The 17,893-nt window shown below is 36.6% G+C and overlaps 1 protein-coding gene across 1 annotated transcript in view; it reads left to right on the top strand.

Moving 5' to 3' along the window:
- LOC132110770 (pro-neuregulin-3, membrane-bound isoform-like) overlaps positions 1-17,893 on the top strand; it is a 339,324-nt gene that overhangs the window by 299,979 nt on the left and 21,452 nt on the right. The window contains exon 4 of the mRNA XM_059517703.1: positions 17,780-17,806. Coding sequence (XP_059373686.1) covers positions 17,780-17,806 — 27 coding nt within the window. The remainder of the gene's footprint in view (positions 1-17,779; positions 17,807-17,893) is intronic.

Here is a 17,893-nt window from a genome sequence, read left to right as displayed (position 1 = left end):
CCCAGAATCACTGTGTCCTTGAGTTACACAGCCATGACTTTCATCACACGTTTTAAGCTCTTTTCCTTTTTGTTGTGTCACTGTCCCTTCTTCTAGCTAATAGTCTTCATGGGTAACAATTACAACAATAACTATACCCTAAAAGGATATTTCACCAACAAAAGATTTCTGTCATCATTTACTCACCCTCATGCCATCCCAAGCCTACATGAAATACAAAAGAAGAATGTTATCCATACAGTGAAAACAGCATCGGCTTTTGCTTTTATGGGTACAGACATTAAGAAACATTTTTCAAAATATCCTTTTTTTTATTTCTTTCGGGGTTGTTTTTTTTTTTTTTTTTGGACAGTAGAAATAATGCAGTTTTAAAGTAAATTATTTTTACATTTTTGGTGGGTGATCTATTCCTTTAATTATTATTATTATTATTATTATTATTATTTTATGTATTTATTTATTTATTTTGGAAGCATTTTCCTTCAATTTAGCTAAAGTACATTTTGAAGGGGAAAAATTATCCTTTTTTCAAACTTCATGAAGACCTTATTTATAAGGTTGACATGACTAAAAACATTCTGGATTAAATTAAAGTCAAGCTTGAAAAAAATCTGTGGACTGTGGTTTATTACCAGAAAAGAGAATTTCAGCTCACCCCTCAGTTTGTCGAATAGAACAGGTAATGCATTTATAATAATGTACTTACAATAAAAGCCTAAGAGGCAAAATAGCCTGAGGTTTTGAAAGCAGTGTATTGTTGTTAAAGTGCATTTATTATATTTATTATTATTAGTTTCATAATTTCAGACATAAAGTTGTCTAAATTGTCTTTTCTGGGGATGGCGATAATTTTCTAGGGGGAGGCTATTTATGGTTATATAATATGGTTATATCATTTCTTTGAGCAGAGTTCCAGTTTATGAATAGGTATGTGCCATTCCTCCATGATCTTCAAGTTAGACACAATTTGTTATATCCAACCAAAGCCAAATATTTTCAAGACAAAACACCACATGCTTGCTCTCCAAGTGAATTATAAAAAAATAAGATGTTCTTTTTGTCCATTTCATTGGAGGATAAACCCAGACACACTATTTGAAACGTGCATGTAATCTCTATCGGTGACCTCTCTGAATACTTTTTTACTGAGTGTTTTCAGTCTGCAAGATCAAAATCTCCCATAAGAAACAAATTCATTTCCATTCCTTAAGTCCCCATGAAATCAAAAATAATTTTTTTGGGGTGTTAGTATAAGGCAGTGTGCTCCAAAACAGTGACAAAATTTGCATTTAGAAGATATAAGCATTCGAAGCTTGCAGTTCATCACTTCCGCCAAGACACCTCACCTCAATTTTTTTGACGTCACATCATACATACACATTCTCTCTAGAATCCGAAGAGCCCGTCCCCTGCACCATAAATAGATGCTGAAGCACCGGCTGAAATCAGTCACTTGTTCAAGGTGTAGTATTTCCTGTACAGTGAATTGCACGTAGTGCACAGTGTAGGTATTAGGGAATGATTCAGACAGTGTAAATATGCTTTTGATTGGTGCAAATGAGGTCTGGTTTCACACTGTTTCACGCAAACCACGGCAGCGAACACAGTCTGATCTGGAAAGCATGATCCGGTCCAGAGACGTATGCGCGAGTAAGCAGCATATATAAAAAACTAGATAGCCTCAGCATGATTATGAGCACGGTTTCATTTTACTAAGAGTTTCATATTGAATCTAGGGGGTAATCTATTAGACTGTGGCTGTCACATGCAGCTATACACAGCTCAACAGCTCTGGCTCGAGCAGATATGAACAAAACTATGGCTATTTTTTCAAATATGTCCTGCCCTCTCCCTGTTTCAGTTGAAATTACGTCACCACATAGAATAACGCTGCATGTTTCAAGGCACTTCAGGGGACCTTTAAGCTAAATTGGAGCAACAGTTGAAGTTGGGCATTTTAAAGCAACATAAAAACATGAACCCAGTAACTTATTTTTATTAATCTTTTCACCTTTATTTATCATCATTGTTCGTCTACAGTTACCACACAATAAATAGCAAGTAATATTCAAGCAGTGTTAATATTTACAGTTAAATCAGAGTTTCTGCTTTTATATTTGATGACAAAAATATACTTCAAATGTAAAAAAAAAAAAAAAAAAAAAAAAAGGGGGGGCATATTCATTAGTTTTAGTAAATTTTACTGATTTGAAATGGGAGCTAGTTTTAGTGGAGCGCTATGAGCTGAACCGATATATGCCTTATGGCTTATAAAAGAAAATAACTCGCATTATCTTGCCCCTTCAAGACTTTGACGCACTGAGAGGTTCAAAATTTTAGTAATGTATTTTACCCCGTTGTTACTTAAATATTTCTCTCTGACTCCTCATCGTTTGACTTTTTCAAAGCAAAATACTGTATGCATGTTATTTGATAAAGTGTCTGTTTTGCATCATCATCACACAAGCTGGGACTGAGGCAATTGCAGCTTCTTTGGAGCAACACACTAATGGATTGCAGTCTCTAGAGCCAATTTACCTTACCATGTGGGAAAGTGTAACACAAGCATCAGGGAAATTTAATACTGATTGCTTCAATTCATCTGTTGAGGCCCAGTGCAATTCTGCTTGTTCACACTTGTAAAATATTTATCCAGGTCTGAGGTAATGCTTTTGGATGGGCCATTTACAGTAAGATCTAGATCTTGTCAGGCCACTTCATAATGAAAAATATGTGAATTGTATGCTGATTTCTACTGCATATTGTTCCGTTACAGTCTCCTTGGCAACCTGCCATGTAGGCAGGGTTGTAAGGGCTATTTTTCCTCTTTACATATCTTGGCTGAGAATAAAATGCATGTAGTGAAGCTAATCTTTAACCTGTTGAGCCTCTATTAACTACCTGCCTGAAGACGGTCATCTTCTCACATTTTCCTATAATAACTCAAAGTAGCATCCATCTGGCAAAAATTCAGGCAAACGTCAAGAGTGTTCAATGCACCTGATTTTCAGCAATCATGTACGACATGATTTCTGCACTCAGGGTTTAAAACACATCACCACTTATTTCTATTCTGCATGATTGACAGTGACCTATTAGATCTCAATTTCACACGCCTCCAAAGATACCAGTTGTTTTTTTGTGGAGTTATCTATTTGTTAGTGTTACTTTCAAGGCCTCCTCCTAATTTCCAAGTGTTACAAGAACAGATCTCTCATTGTGGATGGCCAGATTCCCTGCTGATCATAGTATCTGTTTACTGAAAAGAGAGTCAGTGGTTATAAGCAGTGTCTTTCTGATGATTGCTCTGCCAAAGCCAGCAGGTAAAGGGGGTAAGTAATTGTCAGAATTGCTGATTAGAGTGGGTTCTCGCAGCCTTTGGGCTCCTTATATTTGAATGATTTCGGTTACAAGAGCTTCTTGTCATCATTTCAGCCTCTCTGACTAAATGACAGTGTTATTGGCCTTTTGTAACTTTCAATTTAAAGGCCAAGTCACAGGCATGATTAGTTATAAAAGACAATGGCATCATGTTCATTCGTGATTCTCTGTGCAGCAGATTATGTAAATCGAGCTGATATAATTTCTATGCAATCACTAGGAAATGTCACACTCACTATTAGAGGTGGGAATCTTTAGATACCTTGGGATTTGATTCAATTTTGAGTCAAAATCCAATTCCAAATTATTCTTGATTAATTTCTCAATTTACATCCATTTAAAAGGACCCATTTATTCTTATAATCAGAATAGAAAATATTTAAAATTATAATATTTTTGTGTTATGTTTTATATTATTGTTTTAGTTGTAAGGGTTGGGTACCGAAACCCGTACCAGTATGCACTGAATCGAATAAGAATGCAGATTTCGGTGCCCGAGATGATCGATTGAAATATTTGTCCTGGTCCTCCAAAATGTACGCAAGAAGCATGGGCGTCGCTAGGCTTTTTAAACGGGGCTATAGCACTTAGCTCCATAAACTGTACACAATTTTGCGATCTTCTCAGAGTCGGTCCCCTTAAATTTAATATGAAAACAGCGTCATACTTCATCTCCTCACTGTCTTTCAGCACGCTCTTCAATCCGCAGATCGCGGCGGAGCAGCGCGAGCGGCGTCAAACAGAAACAGAGGACACAAGGTGTGTTTATCGATAGATTGATCAAATATATGTATCTGTGCAGTTCTTTGTCATAAATACTGTTTACAAAGGGTCACGAGGGAGCAGTCGGTTTCCCATCTACTTTAAAGTTTTCGCTGTTCACCGCTCATCACACCACAGCTGTTTCCTCCAGTGAAAATCTAACCCTTAACACACATGAACACATACTTTAATTATACTTATTTAAATATACTTAATTTAATTATACATACTTTATACATACACTACTGTGCAAAAGTCTTAGTCATCGGCAGTCTGTTGTCAGACTGCTTGTGCATTCAACAATCTCACTATATTATTATTAAAATTAATGGCAAAATGAATGTTAATGTTAAAACTGGAAATGTAAACTGATATTTACTACTGACATACTACAGGAAAATATTTTTTTGCGTGAAAATACTAATTTGCCTAAGACTGTACTTTACAAGCAAAATTGTTGCTACTTTATAAAGAATGACCATACAGTCATTCACTGTATCAACTGCTTAAAGACAGTGACAGACAGCGCTCATTTCAACTAATTATCAGAGTGATTGACAGAGATACAGTAGAAACATTATGTGTGGTTTTGTATTAAACAATGACCCAGATCATGAAAAACCTTTATTAGCCTTAAGGGGGTCGCACACCGGACGAGAAGTGCCATGCCGCGCAGCGCCACATCTAGGACAACTAGGATAAAATTTATTGGATAAAACCCAGTCGACATTTTGTTTTTTCAAGGACTTACATTTTTCGCATTTAAATGAAAACTGGTAACCAGTTACTTTACCTAGTGTTGCAAATTCTGCATTTTTGAAGGTTCCATCGTGTGTGTGTCTCTTTGTGTTTGTGTAATGCTTTATATATATATATATATATATATATATATATATATATATATATATATATATATATATATATATATACAGCTAAAAACTCACTCAAGTCTATAATCTCAGAAAGTTTAAAATATCAAGTTTGCTTTGTAACTAACACTCTCATCTTGTCTCATCTCATCTGTTCAAGGTTTTTATAGACATCTGCAGCTTTTCAGATCTGTCTGTACTGACATACCTCCTCTCATTTAACAGTGCTGGGTTCTGTCAGCTCTCTGGCCTCCTTAGTGTCTAAACATTATGAGGCTCTCCTTTAATAATTCTTCCTAAGTCTCTCAATCTCTCCAACGTCCCTTAGTCTGTCAGTCAGCCTCGTATGCATCCTCTCCTCACCTTTATTCACAAGCCATGAGCACTTCAGAGTTATTACCCATAATTCCCTGGGAGGAACACAGCATCATCCTTACAAATACAAACAATGGGGAGCTGAGAAAGTGCTGACAGATACAGTCTGTCTGTCGGTTCATAAAAGACTTTTGTAACTATGATGTTACATGAATAGGAAAAGAAAGTAAAGACAGAAGGGAAGGGAGGAGAAAAGGACAGTAATTGGTTCTATCCTGCTGCGTTTCTGTCCACCAGCTGCCTCTGCATATCCAATGATCAATTCCACCTCAGAATACTGGACAAACTTTGCCATTTCTCTTGTAATGGCAGCCATTATGGCAAATGTCTGATTGTTACTACTTAAATTGATGGCAATACTGACCACGAAGTGAAAATAAAGATCATGGCAGTGCTTCAGCAGAAGATGTTATGCTTGCATGGCTTTTTTGGTAGTAGATTGATGAAAATGGATATCTTAATGGCTTATTCAAGCACACTTGAAGATGCTGAGAGCATCTGATACCCTCACTCAATAAAGAGACATACAGTACAATGATTATATCAAATGTGAACAAGCCGTACTTGCTTCTAACTTTGTTTGCTCATATTGGAGCACAGCTTACAAAGTTAGCCTGTGTTTGTTAAATATAAATACAAATTTTCTGTGGACGCTTTCGAGAATATCATAGCATAGAACTAGATATTCTCTATATTAAACATGGTCTATTGCTTTTCATAGATTCCTCTGATCCTATTTGAAGACCACAGGCCACAAAACATTTTTACTCACCAATTTCCTTAGCATAGCTCTAGTTGAACATGACCTATGAGTCTGTGCGAGACCATTTTGCACCCGCTATAGTCATTATTCATTACTGTTGAGAACCCATAACCCTGCCTCTTCTCATCGCATACGGCTGTCCAGTTTAGACATTGCATTTTTTTTTCTGTCTTTGTTGTCCACTGGTATGTCATGAAACTGTCTCAAATGTTTAAGAAAAAATCCACGAGACTGATGGTAGCCTCAGGCAACTATACCGATGAGTCACCCACATCCAGTCTGCCCACAAAGACCTGTGTGTGTGCTCAAGTGCACGTGTATGCGTGTGCATTTGCCTGCAAAAACATGGAAAAAGAAAGACAGATGCTGTTTGACATCATGTGTTGATTGGCAGGTGGGTATTACAGGAGTCCACCTGTAAAACTGTCTCATTAACTTTGTTGAACTTTTAGTGAACTTTGTATTAAAGGTACACTACAATTACAGAAACGTAAACCATAAAAACACTATAATTACGTGGTTCTTTGTGGGTTGTAATCTAAAGCGTTACCTAACAGTACCTATAAATGTTCAAGTTAGAGACTTAACGAATGTATGTGTAGGTATAAGGGAACAATGTGTTACATTTGGGTAATAAGGGGGTAACAACCAGATATGCAACCTGCAAAGAACTGCGCAAGTAAACTGACATTACATCATAACTTTTTTTGAAATTATAGTGTACCTATTCAGCACCTAGGTACCTTCAACCTAGTGGGTCGCGGTGGTATTGCAGGTGGGCCGCCAATTACTGTTAAAATAAATAATAACATAATAACAACATTTCATATATATAATTAACTAACAAAAAAATAATATTAAATTGTAACTTTTATTTTCTGTTAATTGCCAGTTCACTCTTCTTAATTTGTGCCATTAATCGAAATCAGGAGAGGAGACAGGTTTAACGCATCTGGTTTTGTGACAGAGCAAAGACAGAGCAAAGGAGATCCGCATGCGTGCAGAGAGAATTACGCTTGCGCATTATTTTAATGTGCTTTCGCGTTACGATAACTCGCTCTCGCTGCTGCTTCTGAACTTCATACACATACTGTATACGCATTGCAGACGGACTACGTGTGAACCTGTATAACATATAACGAATCTATTTCAATACCTGAGGCACTGCTACAATTAACGAGCTCTATGAAGAATGCATGGCATCTTCATTCTCAAAAAAGAAAAAAAATACTCTGGTGTTTTATAGCAAATAAATAAATAAATAAATAAAATTAGAGGGTTTCATTTGGCCAATGAACAATTAAATAAAATAAAAAAACTAGTGCAAAAATTTCCTCTGTAATTTCTGTGCAAATACTGTATACACTTGTTCTTTGTTTAATTTCAACTTGTTCCTCCCTTGTTCCATGTAGCTACAGTGTAAATACAACATTTGTGGGCTGTAAATTAAAGTGGTGCTTGTTCCCCTCTTGTTCCATGTAGTTACAGTGTAAATACAACATTTGTGGGCTGTAAATTAAAGTGATGCTTGTTCCCCTCTTGTTCCATGTAGTTACAGTGTAAATATATTGTGTTCAATTTGTTCATGTTTTTCACCCACTGACAAAGTTAAACTATTATGGCCAAAACATCATGCCAATAAACACACAGTAATAAACACTGAAAGTCAAGATAAAACTGTGTATTACAGTGAACTGACAGGATTTTACCATCTTTTGGTTTTTGATCCACGCCCTCAAGTACCATTTCGACTAGTTCAGTTCCCAGTTTTACCACTCATCAGTCACCTCTCAGTGTAGTGTGAACATATTCAGACAAAACCCTCCAGTTTTAAAAGGACACATAAAAGAAAGTTTCTTTAGAATTGGATGCCGAAGATAGTAATAGCATTCAGTAATCTCAGAGGCAGAGCCTCTCAGCTTTGGGGTTTCAGCCCTGCAGTGGCTCACCAAAGATGCAGATGGGGTTTCAGATGATTGTATATTTTAAAAAGCACTCATTTTTTAACAGTCAAACCAAAAATTATTCAGACACCAGATATATATATATTATTTTTTTACTAAAGGGTGCAGGACAGAAAAGTGAGGATAGAAAAGTAAAGTAAGCTGTGAAATATACAAAATACTTCATACAGTGGACTACCAGTAAAAGTGATCAAATTTGGACCAAAAATTATTCAAATACTTTGACCTCACCATGTTTTGCTTAAGTGTTATCTGACATTATCAAGATTAATTTGTTCTTACACGGTTTCTGTATTCTTATCATATTTTATTACCATTTTCTAAACTATAGCCATTCTGCTGTCATAATGTGTGAAATGTTGATGGTGTTTTGGTTTTGGTATACCAAAACCAAAACACCATCAACATTTTAAGGCATCACTGCAAAATAAAGTATACTTTCAGATCTTACTGACACCAATTTTTTGAATGGCAGTACAGCTTCCTTTTACTTAAGATATTATATATTGAGTATCTTTAAATGGTGTGCATATTTAGAATTCACAATAATGATTTCACATTGTGAATTTACATGAGGTCATTAATTCAAGTTAATTAAAAAAAATATAGTTTCAAAGCATTAGATTTGCTTCGTGTAGCATAGAGTCAGAGACGTTCAGATCCAAATGCAGTAGTTTATTAAGAATGGTCAGACAGGCTGAATTCAGGTAACAGTGTCAAGTGTGTCAAGGGATATCCAGAATCAAAAACAATACCAGGCAGAGGTCGGGGCAGGCGGCAGAGTATCAAACAAAAAAATAAAACAAAACAAAAATTACATTTAAAGAACTAAAAATGCTCCATTATTCTAAACTTTATTCTAAATTTGCTTTATAAAAACATGAAACAAAATAAATTATCACCACTGTGCAGCAGCAAGCATCAAAATTCAATTCACTAAACCTGCCCCTGTCACTAGGTGCAACAAATGCTAAATATATGTGTCACTGGCTGAATGCTCTTAAGCTGTGTGTACCATTTGCTAGCACTTATTTGTGTAAAGCAGGATTCACTGCATTTGATTTCATTACATTGCAGGACCAAATATTGTTCCAAGTTGGACAGAATAGCGAAGATGAGATGAATATGCTTTTAATTATCATGTCGGACTTTGTCAAGCTGCAGTGTGACACACAACCCTCAATCTTCCCATTAGACAGGATTTGTGCCATTGAAGGGATGCCCAAATGATTTGTTGCAGTTACAGAGTCAATAATTAAACAATTGGCAAAAAAATATATATATATTTTACAACTTAATTTGCTGTCCGAGTCTACAGCTTAATTTCTGTCTCACTCTTTCTCTCTGTCATCCTCTATATCTCAAATTCTTTCTCGTATGATCATGATTGTAAAACCATAGCTGTGCTTTTGCCTGCAGGATTTCTTGGTGTAATGAGAGTTGATTTCTTGTCCCAGATGCCTCATATCACCAAAATATTCTATTTTAAATGTTGAATAATGCAATGAAAACTGGATGAGACCGATCTCATTTGAGAGAATCGGTACTGTTGCCAAACTCAAATATACTGATATGTACTGTATATATAGTTACTGTACTTATCTGAAGCTTTGACAAAAGTATTGAAAAAGCCTACAGCAATGGCACATTCTGTTATTCAGAATCTGCAAGATTATGAGCAAATACAACTATTTTAGATTTCCGACATTTATGAGAATGAAGCAGCTTTACGGGATGTGGAGATATTCGATTGGCCTTTGTTATTATCCATTTTCTTTTAGAGAGGGATTGTAGTTTTTGATCATTTCTAACATGGCAGATCTCATAAAAATGATCATATTGCTTATTTTGGAGCTGGAGACCAACTGGACATCTGACCAGAAGTCTGTAGACCATCTTGAAGATATCCATTGCATTTTCCATTAACACTACACTGTGCAGCGGAGAAGCGGACAGGAGGTGATGATCAGATAAAGCCCAGAGGTGTCCTTTGTGTGTCTTTGAGTAAGGAAGAGAGAGAGAGTGAAACGGTTTCTTTCATTTTTAATTTTCTTACAGTATGTCCTCTTTATGAGGAAAGCCCAATTTATCATGAATGTGACATTTGTGGATAAGCACACTTTTATAACACTTAAAAATCAGGTTTAGAAACTTCTAGAAATTCACTGGGCTCAGCCATGGTAGACATGTAGTGTGATCACTTACCACGCTGGAGCACGGAACAGCTACTATTTTGTGTGCGCTAATGTCATCATTACGATCGCAAAAATCTTCTATTACTACAGTACTCTTTTCAGTTAATTGAATTAAAATAAAGTGTATTTAGGTTTATAATGGGTCTAGTTCTCACTTTATTGATAAACAGGAATAAACAGTAGTTTGTGAGTTGCAAATTCTTTCATTAACATCACCTGCCTCTGTAATAATCCTCTGATACATGCAAGTGAAAATCGTTGCACGGCATAACTGATCAACTTATTAGGCAGTCTAGTAGTGAAAGTTGCAATTGCAAGGCATTTGCGCCTAGTGCAAGTAGTGAAATTTTAGCAAATGTGGTTGTAATATTAAAATTTTCATTATATTATATAGAGTATTCTTTGTCATGAATAATCACTTAGCCTTTAACAATTTATCTCATGTTAATTGCTTCCTAAGCTTTTAGTGTATCTCCAAATCTACAACTAATTATTGTTAGGCTAAAACATTCTAGTTGTGAGAATCCTTGAGTATTCCAGGGATGAACAACCAAATGACTCTAGGACTGCTCAGGGGCTTTCTCTGCTTTGGATGTGAATCTAAACTGATTCTATTGCCATGGCATTCTCAAAGACACCCACTCACATGTGAAAGCTCACATGCACATATCAGTAACGTGCGGTGAAATCTTGTCATGGGTAGGCTGTGATCTATCAATGCGTGGAATATATGTTCATATATTCATTCAGTTAATTTAGCAACCCAAGTTCATATCAGGCATCATCATATCGCTGCCTGCATTCAGCAAAGTCAGTCATGTGAGGCTAATGCACAATCAAATATAATAATCAAATTAATGGACACATCTATCTTATGACTTATACAACAAACAAATGTTTTGTGCGGGACACAGAGAAGGAGGCGGCGCGGCAGCCTAGTCACTCCATCAAAATGCGCAAACGCGCACAGACAGCCACGGCGCACACACACACACACACACACACACACTTTTGGTCTGGTGACGGCGCACCAGGCTACAGTCAGAAAACATTGCGTCAGCAGTACAGCTTTAAAGTACAAAAACAGCTTATTCGCTCCCACAAACTGCTAGGCGCACACACCGACACGCAAGTATACTAGATGCTAGTATTCGGGAAGCGCGCGGATTGAATGAGAGCGAGTAGATCACGTGACATGAAGCAAGCTCGGTCTCTGCCTCAATGTTGATAATTCAAGACAGCATGAGAACTGACTGCGCATGCGCAAATCTACATAAACTACGTTCTATGGACCAAAGAGGCACCGCTCACCTCTGCCTCAATGGCCATGGCTTTTGAATTTCCTGCATGAAACAACGGTTTTTAGGAGCAAACAATGGCAAAATGAGTATATTATGTGTATTCCTGAAAATTTTTGTTACAAAAAATAATATTTGGAATAAAATTAATGCAATTAATAATGTGGTGAATTAATAAAGCTCTTGGAATTAATAAATGTAATGTCAACATTTCCTTTGGTGAGGCACTGCCTACCCTGCCTACCCTGACCGCACGTCCCTGGCACATATGCATCCAAAACTCATCCAGGCGTTGACTCTGATGTTGTTGGTGTAAGTAAATGGGGTTCAGCTCGTCGTTTGTACCCTCAGGCTCTCAATGTTTAGGGTTTATGGACTCTCATGGGTTCATTTACATTTTCTTTTCGGATCAGGAGAACAGAAATGTGTTTAGTTTTGTTAAGGATCTGCAGCTGAAATGGTCTCCTTTTCTAGGTAAACATTAACGTTGAGCTTGCAATGAACAGTCGCTCAGTGGGGTCTCATTAAGCCTCATTGAGTTGTTTTGCTCAAAGATAAGATTAGATTCTGACGCAACCACGGCAGAAAATCATATTTAAATCAAATCTAAGAAATGGTTGTTTTGTGTTTTGTAGATTCAGAGCTATAATTTTTGACTTTTTATGCACTGGGATTTAGTGAATGATAACATTTAGTAAACATCTCTCGCAAGTATTTTATGCTCACCAAGACTGCATTTATTTTATTAAAAATACAATATAAAAAGTAATATTGTGTAAGATTATTACAATTTAATGTAGCTTCAAATTCAATACATTGTGTTCTAATATTTTAAATTGTCAAATATTCCTGAGACAGCAAAGCTGAATTTTGCTCTTGAAATGTCAAAGTAAGTTCAGCGATGAAGTGTAAAGAACCTATAGATTTAGCCAGCTCTGTTATTTAGCCATAACACCAAGCAGAATGTGCATTACAGGACCTTCTAGTTGGAGCTCAGGGAGTTTGCTGCCATCTGGCTGAAGAAACCTTCCATTTGGCATAACATCACCAGGGAATGACAGTGGAGAAAAGCAGAGCACTTCTAACAGAACATCCTGCGGTCCTGCTTTGTATTTTGCTCACAGAAAGATCTTCCTTTTTTATCCTATGATCTCATTCATTTTTCTGTGCTGTGCATCTTTTTTTCCTCTTCTTCTCATTGCACACTCACTGTGTGTGAATGTCTAAAATTGATGTCAATATCTGAGAAGAGTTTGGAAAAATAGTGGTGAAAAAAAAAATGGGCTGTTCTGTTTTCAGTTTCTTTGCTGTGTGATACAGGTTAGTATTGACATGTTAGGTTTGACTGGAAGATTGTTTTCATCTCACATGACCCTTGTATAGTGAGATGGTTGTTTGCTCATATGCCCAGACCAGCATTGCCAGTATTTAACTTCTGCTCAATATGTTTCACCAGTCCAATTTTCTTTAATTACAGATGCAGAAACTTTTAATGAGCCAGCGAGCGTTTGTGTTGAACAGGTGATACTGGAGATAATGAAAGCAACAACAGCCCACTCAGATATTAAAGTCTATATCTGGATTTATTCTTTTTTATTCTGTGCTGTATTATAGGAACTTCTGTGCAAGAGCTGTATTTTCTCTTATGTTAGATTTCGAATAGCCACATGATGAAATGTGATGACTCACAGGCTTGAGTAGACTGAGCAGCTGTACGCTTCAAATTAAAGGTTACAATTAGAAATGAAAAATTATTTTACAGGCTGACAGCATGTGTCCACTGGATGCAAGTGGTACATCATGATGCAGTAAAGCTAAATGGCTCCCATTATTATCAGTTCTGTTGTTTACAGAGGAAGAGCTTTTTCTCAGCGTTCAACGGTTGCTTCCTGCGATTCATGTCATGCATGTCAATAGAAGAACTATTTACACTTTAAAATTCTTATTTTCTATATATTTCTACAAGTCTTTAAAGAACCCAGAAACCAAAATGCTGTTCAAATAACCTTATACATAGACAACTCAAGAACCTGTCTTTGCTGACAGTAAAGAAAGAGATGATCAGTGCAATAGCTGAGGATACACTATAGAACATCACAGAGTATTTGAAGTAAATAATTTATTCATTGTCATATTAAAGTTACAGTACATCTTTAAGGTCTCAAAGTGACATTGTAGTATAACATTTGTCTGTGACTCGCAAAATGGAATCCACAGGAAAAATGGAATCCATCTTATATCTGAGAGGGAGATGTCAGTGGAGGTGTGTCTGTCTGCTGACAGAAAAGAAAAATGAAAGGGAAGAAATTAAATGCCTTCCAACAGTAGTTGATTTAGACTCTGTAAAGTTGTGTATGTGTGACTAGGGATGTAAAAAGGACACAGTCAAGGACGTGGTTTAAGATCTCTGAAGGACACCATCTCTGCTTGATGAGACAGAGAGGAGGATGGTGACAGTACACCTCTGCCCCATCCCCCAGCTTCAAGGCTGATTTTATTTTTTGATGAGATGTCAAGCTCTCCATTACAAAGCGAAGATCTTGAAAGTTGTCCTCCCTGAGATAAAGCGATATCTTTTGATTGGCAGTGTTGTGACCCTTCAACCAAACTCCTTATCAGCTCTTGCAGACCTAAATATTGGAGGGCATGTTCTCTCTCTATAAAATTTGACTTTACTAGATGTATTTGTTTTTAGTTGTCTTGCATAAAAGTAGTTTTGCTGATTGCTGTTAGGGCTGCACAATTAATCAAAATTAAATCGCAAAGGTAATAAATCGCAGTTAGGCTGCGATTGTCATGCGTATATTTCAGTGAAGCACGGTTCTCTGATCAGCAGTAAATATCCATCCGAAAAACCAGAGGGCGCTCTCACACTGAATATCCATAAATCCAATCCAAAGAAAAATTTGAAATCCATAAATCCAATCCAAATCCAAAGAAATCCAGGAAATGCAGATGAATAAAGAGAAGATTTAACTACTTTCACTGATTCAAAGTGACTAATAAACACACAACTATTTGACTTCTTATTATTATAATTTTAATTATAATAAAGTATATCACAAATGAAATGCTAATCGACATAGCCTTTATCACTCCTTAGAATACTATTAAATATTTGGTGCCTTAATTATTCTGTTTAAGAAGTCACACCATCTTACAGAAGGATCTATTTTAAACACTCAACTGATGTTATGAAGTGAATTTGTTTATTAAATGTGGTATTTTCACATGCTCTCAGATGGAGCAGCATTTACTACAGAGCACTGTAGTTCACTGAGAAGATACGCAAACAGCCGTCATTATCGCAAACGATTTAGTCGATTTCATAATCTTACATTTATACACGATTTGAATAGGATTTTTACATAGCTTGTCAGAGAACTACGGAACACAGAACCGGCTTCACTGACTGAATGCAAATAACAATCGCGATTAATCTCGTTCGATTTATCATGCAGCCCTCATTGCTGTAGTTTATGACTAATTTCAAATTTTTAATTAATAAAATGGTGATTAATGTATTAATAGCACCATCAACTTAAAATACAAACTCATTGCATGTCTACATTTTGCTAAGAAATTATTTGTAAATTGTAAATTATTAGATTATAGACGTTTGCTAAAATTGGGACGGAAGTGACCTACGGATATCAGTTTTATACAGATTTTCAGTCCATCAGGAATAAATCTGTTTAAGACTAGGTTTCTCTCTGTTAGGGCAAAGCAAACAAACCTGCCGACAATTACAATGTTTGCCAGCCAAAAAGAGAAAAAAAAGGGAAAAATACAGTCATGATTCACAGCATTAGCCTGGCAGTATTTATTCTTATGTTGCATAGCACTAAGCCTCAGGATTTACAAGGTGTTACCAGGCTATCGGGTGCAATTACATTTAGATAAAGCGAGCACAATCACCCCACATTTCTTCTTGATAGAGAGACAGATACTGTCAAGTTCCAGAAAGAGTGCTTACACTTCCTCTGTGGTAGGACAGATAAATACCTGAGACAGTCTCATTCAGTAGATTAATGTTTCATCACTAGCCCTCGTCCCAGGTCGACTTCAGGGGACAGTTAGCACAATTTGAGTCACATTCCCAGTGAACCTGTGGCTGAGGCAGTTTAATATGAGTGTTTTCTCAAGGACGACAAGAGAAGTATCAGTAGCCTTTTCTGTCTTCCTTCCTATTTCAAGGACACAGCTGATCTCATCTGAGATAATGAGCAGTGTGTAAAATCATAGATTGGGTACTGTAATATATGAGCCACTTATGGTAAAACATGACTCTATGCGTTTAGTCAAGTGGCTGGGCATTTTTTCTGAGTAGCCAGTAACAGAAGGTGTGCAATTAGGGTGTTTGAGTCCTTGGTTGTTAGGAGGGCAGTTTAGAAGGAGAAAACCTCCCCAAAGGCTCATAGCTTTAAACAAGCAGCTCCAGACAGGTAGAATGTCTTATTTTTGGCTCCTTCTGTATGTGTGCGCTTGAACAGGGGAAGTAAACGGGCTTGAAACCCCACAGTCTGCACCTGCCTCACAGTCTGTCTTTGCTCACATTATGACATCAAGGCACAGCCACTACTATATGCTCCAGCCATATCTCTTCCTCACTATTCCTGGATAGGTCAGAATAGTCGGCACAGAGCCAATGATGCAAAAAGCCCTGTGCTTGTTATGGATGGAAGAGCATCTCACTGTGGACCGCTCACTGCTCACATGTTATGTTATGCTATGCTATGCTATGCTATGCTATGCTATGCTATGTTACGTTATGTCATAGAGAGTTACATGCTACGTTACGTTACGTTATGTCATAGAGAGTTACATGCCTGCATGTTATATTTATTTCTGCTGTGGATGCTGACAGTTTTTGAGAAGTTTCTGAGGGAAATTTGATGAGTTTTGGCATTTCCAAACACAGACTCCCAAGGGCACCCAACACACATGCATCTTGAATGCAACTACCACTCCCTTCCCAATTTAAATATGTCATCATTGTTAAGTTTCAGGTGGGAGGTTTTGACTTGAAGCAAGATCTTTTATATAGAGCCTTTTACAATTGCCCAAACTTTGTCAAATTAGCCCAATTTAATGGCATGCTGAGGAAGAAGGAGAAAGATACGTTATTATAAATAAGAAATGGAGTAAAATCTTAGAGTCTGACCAAAGAAAGCAGAAATAATATCTATATTTGTCTTTGTTTAAGAACTTTGGTTCTTATCCTACTGCTGCCAACACATCTGTCTTGTATTCTGGCTTCATACTGTTTACTCCACTGCATTAACGAGAGGCAAAAATAAATGTTATGCACTCTTAAATCTGCGACAGAGCATACCTGAAGGAGCACAGCTTCCATTACCTGAGCTCCTGGGAATTCTGTGGCAGAATGAAGATGCTTTCCTGCGGTTTGATTTACAGGAGACATTAGAATTTGCTGAATCTCTGTGCTTGGGACAAAGGCAATAATATCATGAAATCAGTGATCATACCACAACTAAAATTCTAAATGCTCCTTAAATAAGGCTCTTACTGCAAAACCCTTTTAATATTTTAGTGTATGTGTGGTTTAAGAGTATACCATGTATTCTTAGACATATCCTAAATATTCTTTAAAATAATTTTACCTGAAGCAACATTGTAAGGTATTAAGAAATTATTTATAATCCCTACATTTATTATTAGCAGTAGCATTTCTTATTTTTATAATTATCATTATTATAAAATGTCATCATATTGTTATTAATATAATTATGTTTGGTTGTATTGTAACTAAGGGGGAAAAATATAAATTAATAAATACAATGACTTAACTTTGCAGTGTATACCTGCTGGTTTGCATTCTAATCCAAAGCACAGAAATGCTTCATGGATTGATACACAGACATTGATACACAATTGCAGATGAAAGTGATATATGGTATTGTTTTATCTGCAAATGGTGATAGGAATACTCGAATGTACACAATGAACATTTCAGCCATGGTTTTACTTCACATGATCAAGCATTAGTTTTCCGAACAAGCTTTACACACAAATAGCAATCGCGGTATTATCTATGTATAAAATGAGAATAGAATGCACACAATGAATATCTCTAACATCTTTTCCTCTCTCCTTTTTTGTCCCCTACCTCCTCCTTTACTGCTGCCCTCTTCTATCTTCGCTGGAGCAGTGGATCACTTGGGCATTGAGTTCATGGGTAAGAAAAAGAACGCTTTTTCTTATTGGCAGAGTGATGAATCATGCTTACAGAGTTTATATGAACCGAGGGAACAATGTATCTGTT

The sequence above is a fragment of the Carassius carassius genome, chromosome 30, assembly GCF_963082965.1.
Source record: "Carassius carassius chromosome 30, fCarCar2.1, whole genome shotgun sequence".
In the NCBI taxonomy this organism is placed as follows: domain Eukaryota; kingdom Metazoa; phylum Chordata; class Actinopteri; order Cypriniformes; family Cyprinidae; genus Carassius; species Carassius carassius.
The sequence above is the reverse complement of the archived record's forward strand: the minus strand, read 5'-3'. Positions and strand labels throughout refer to the sequence as shown.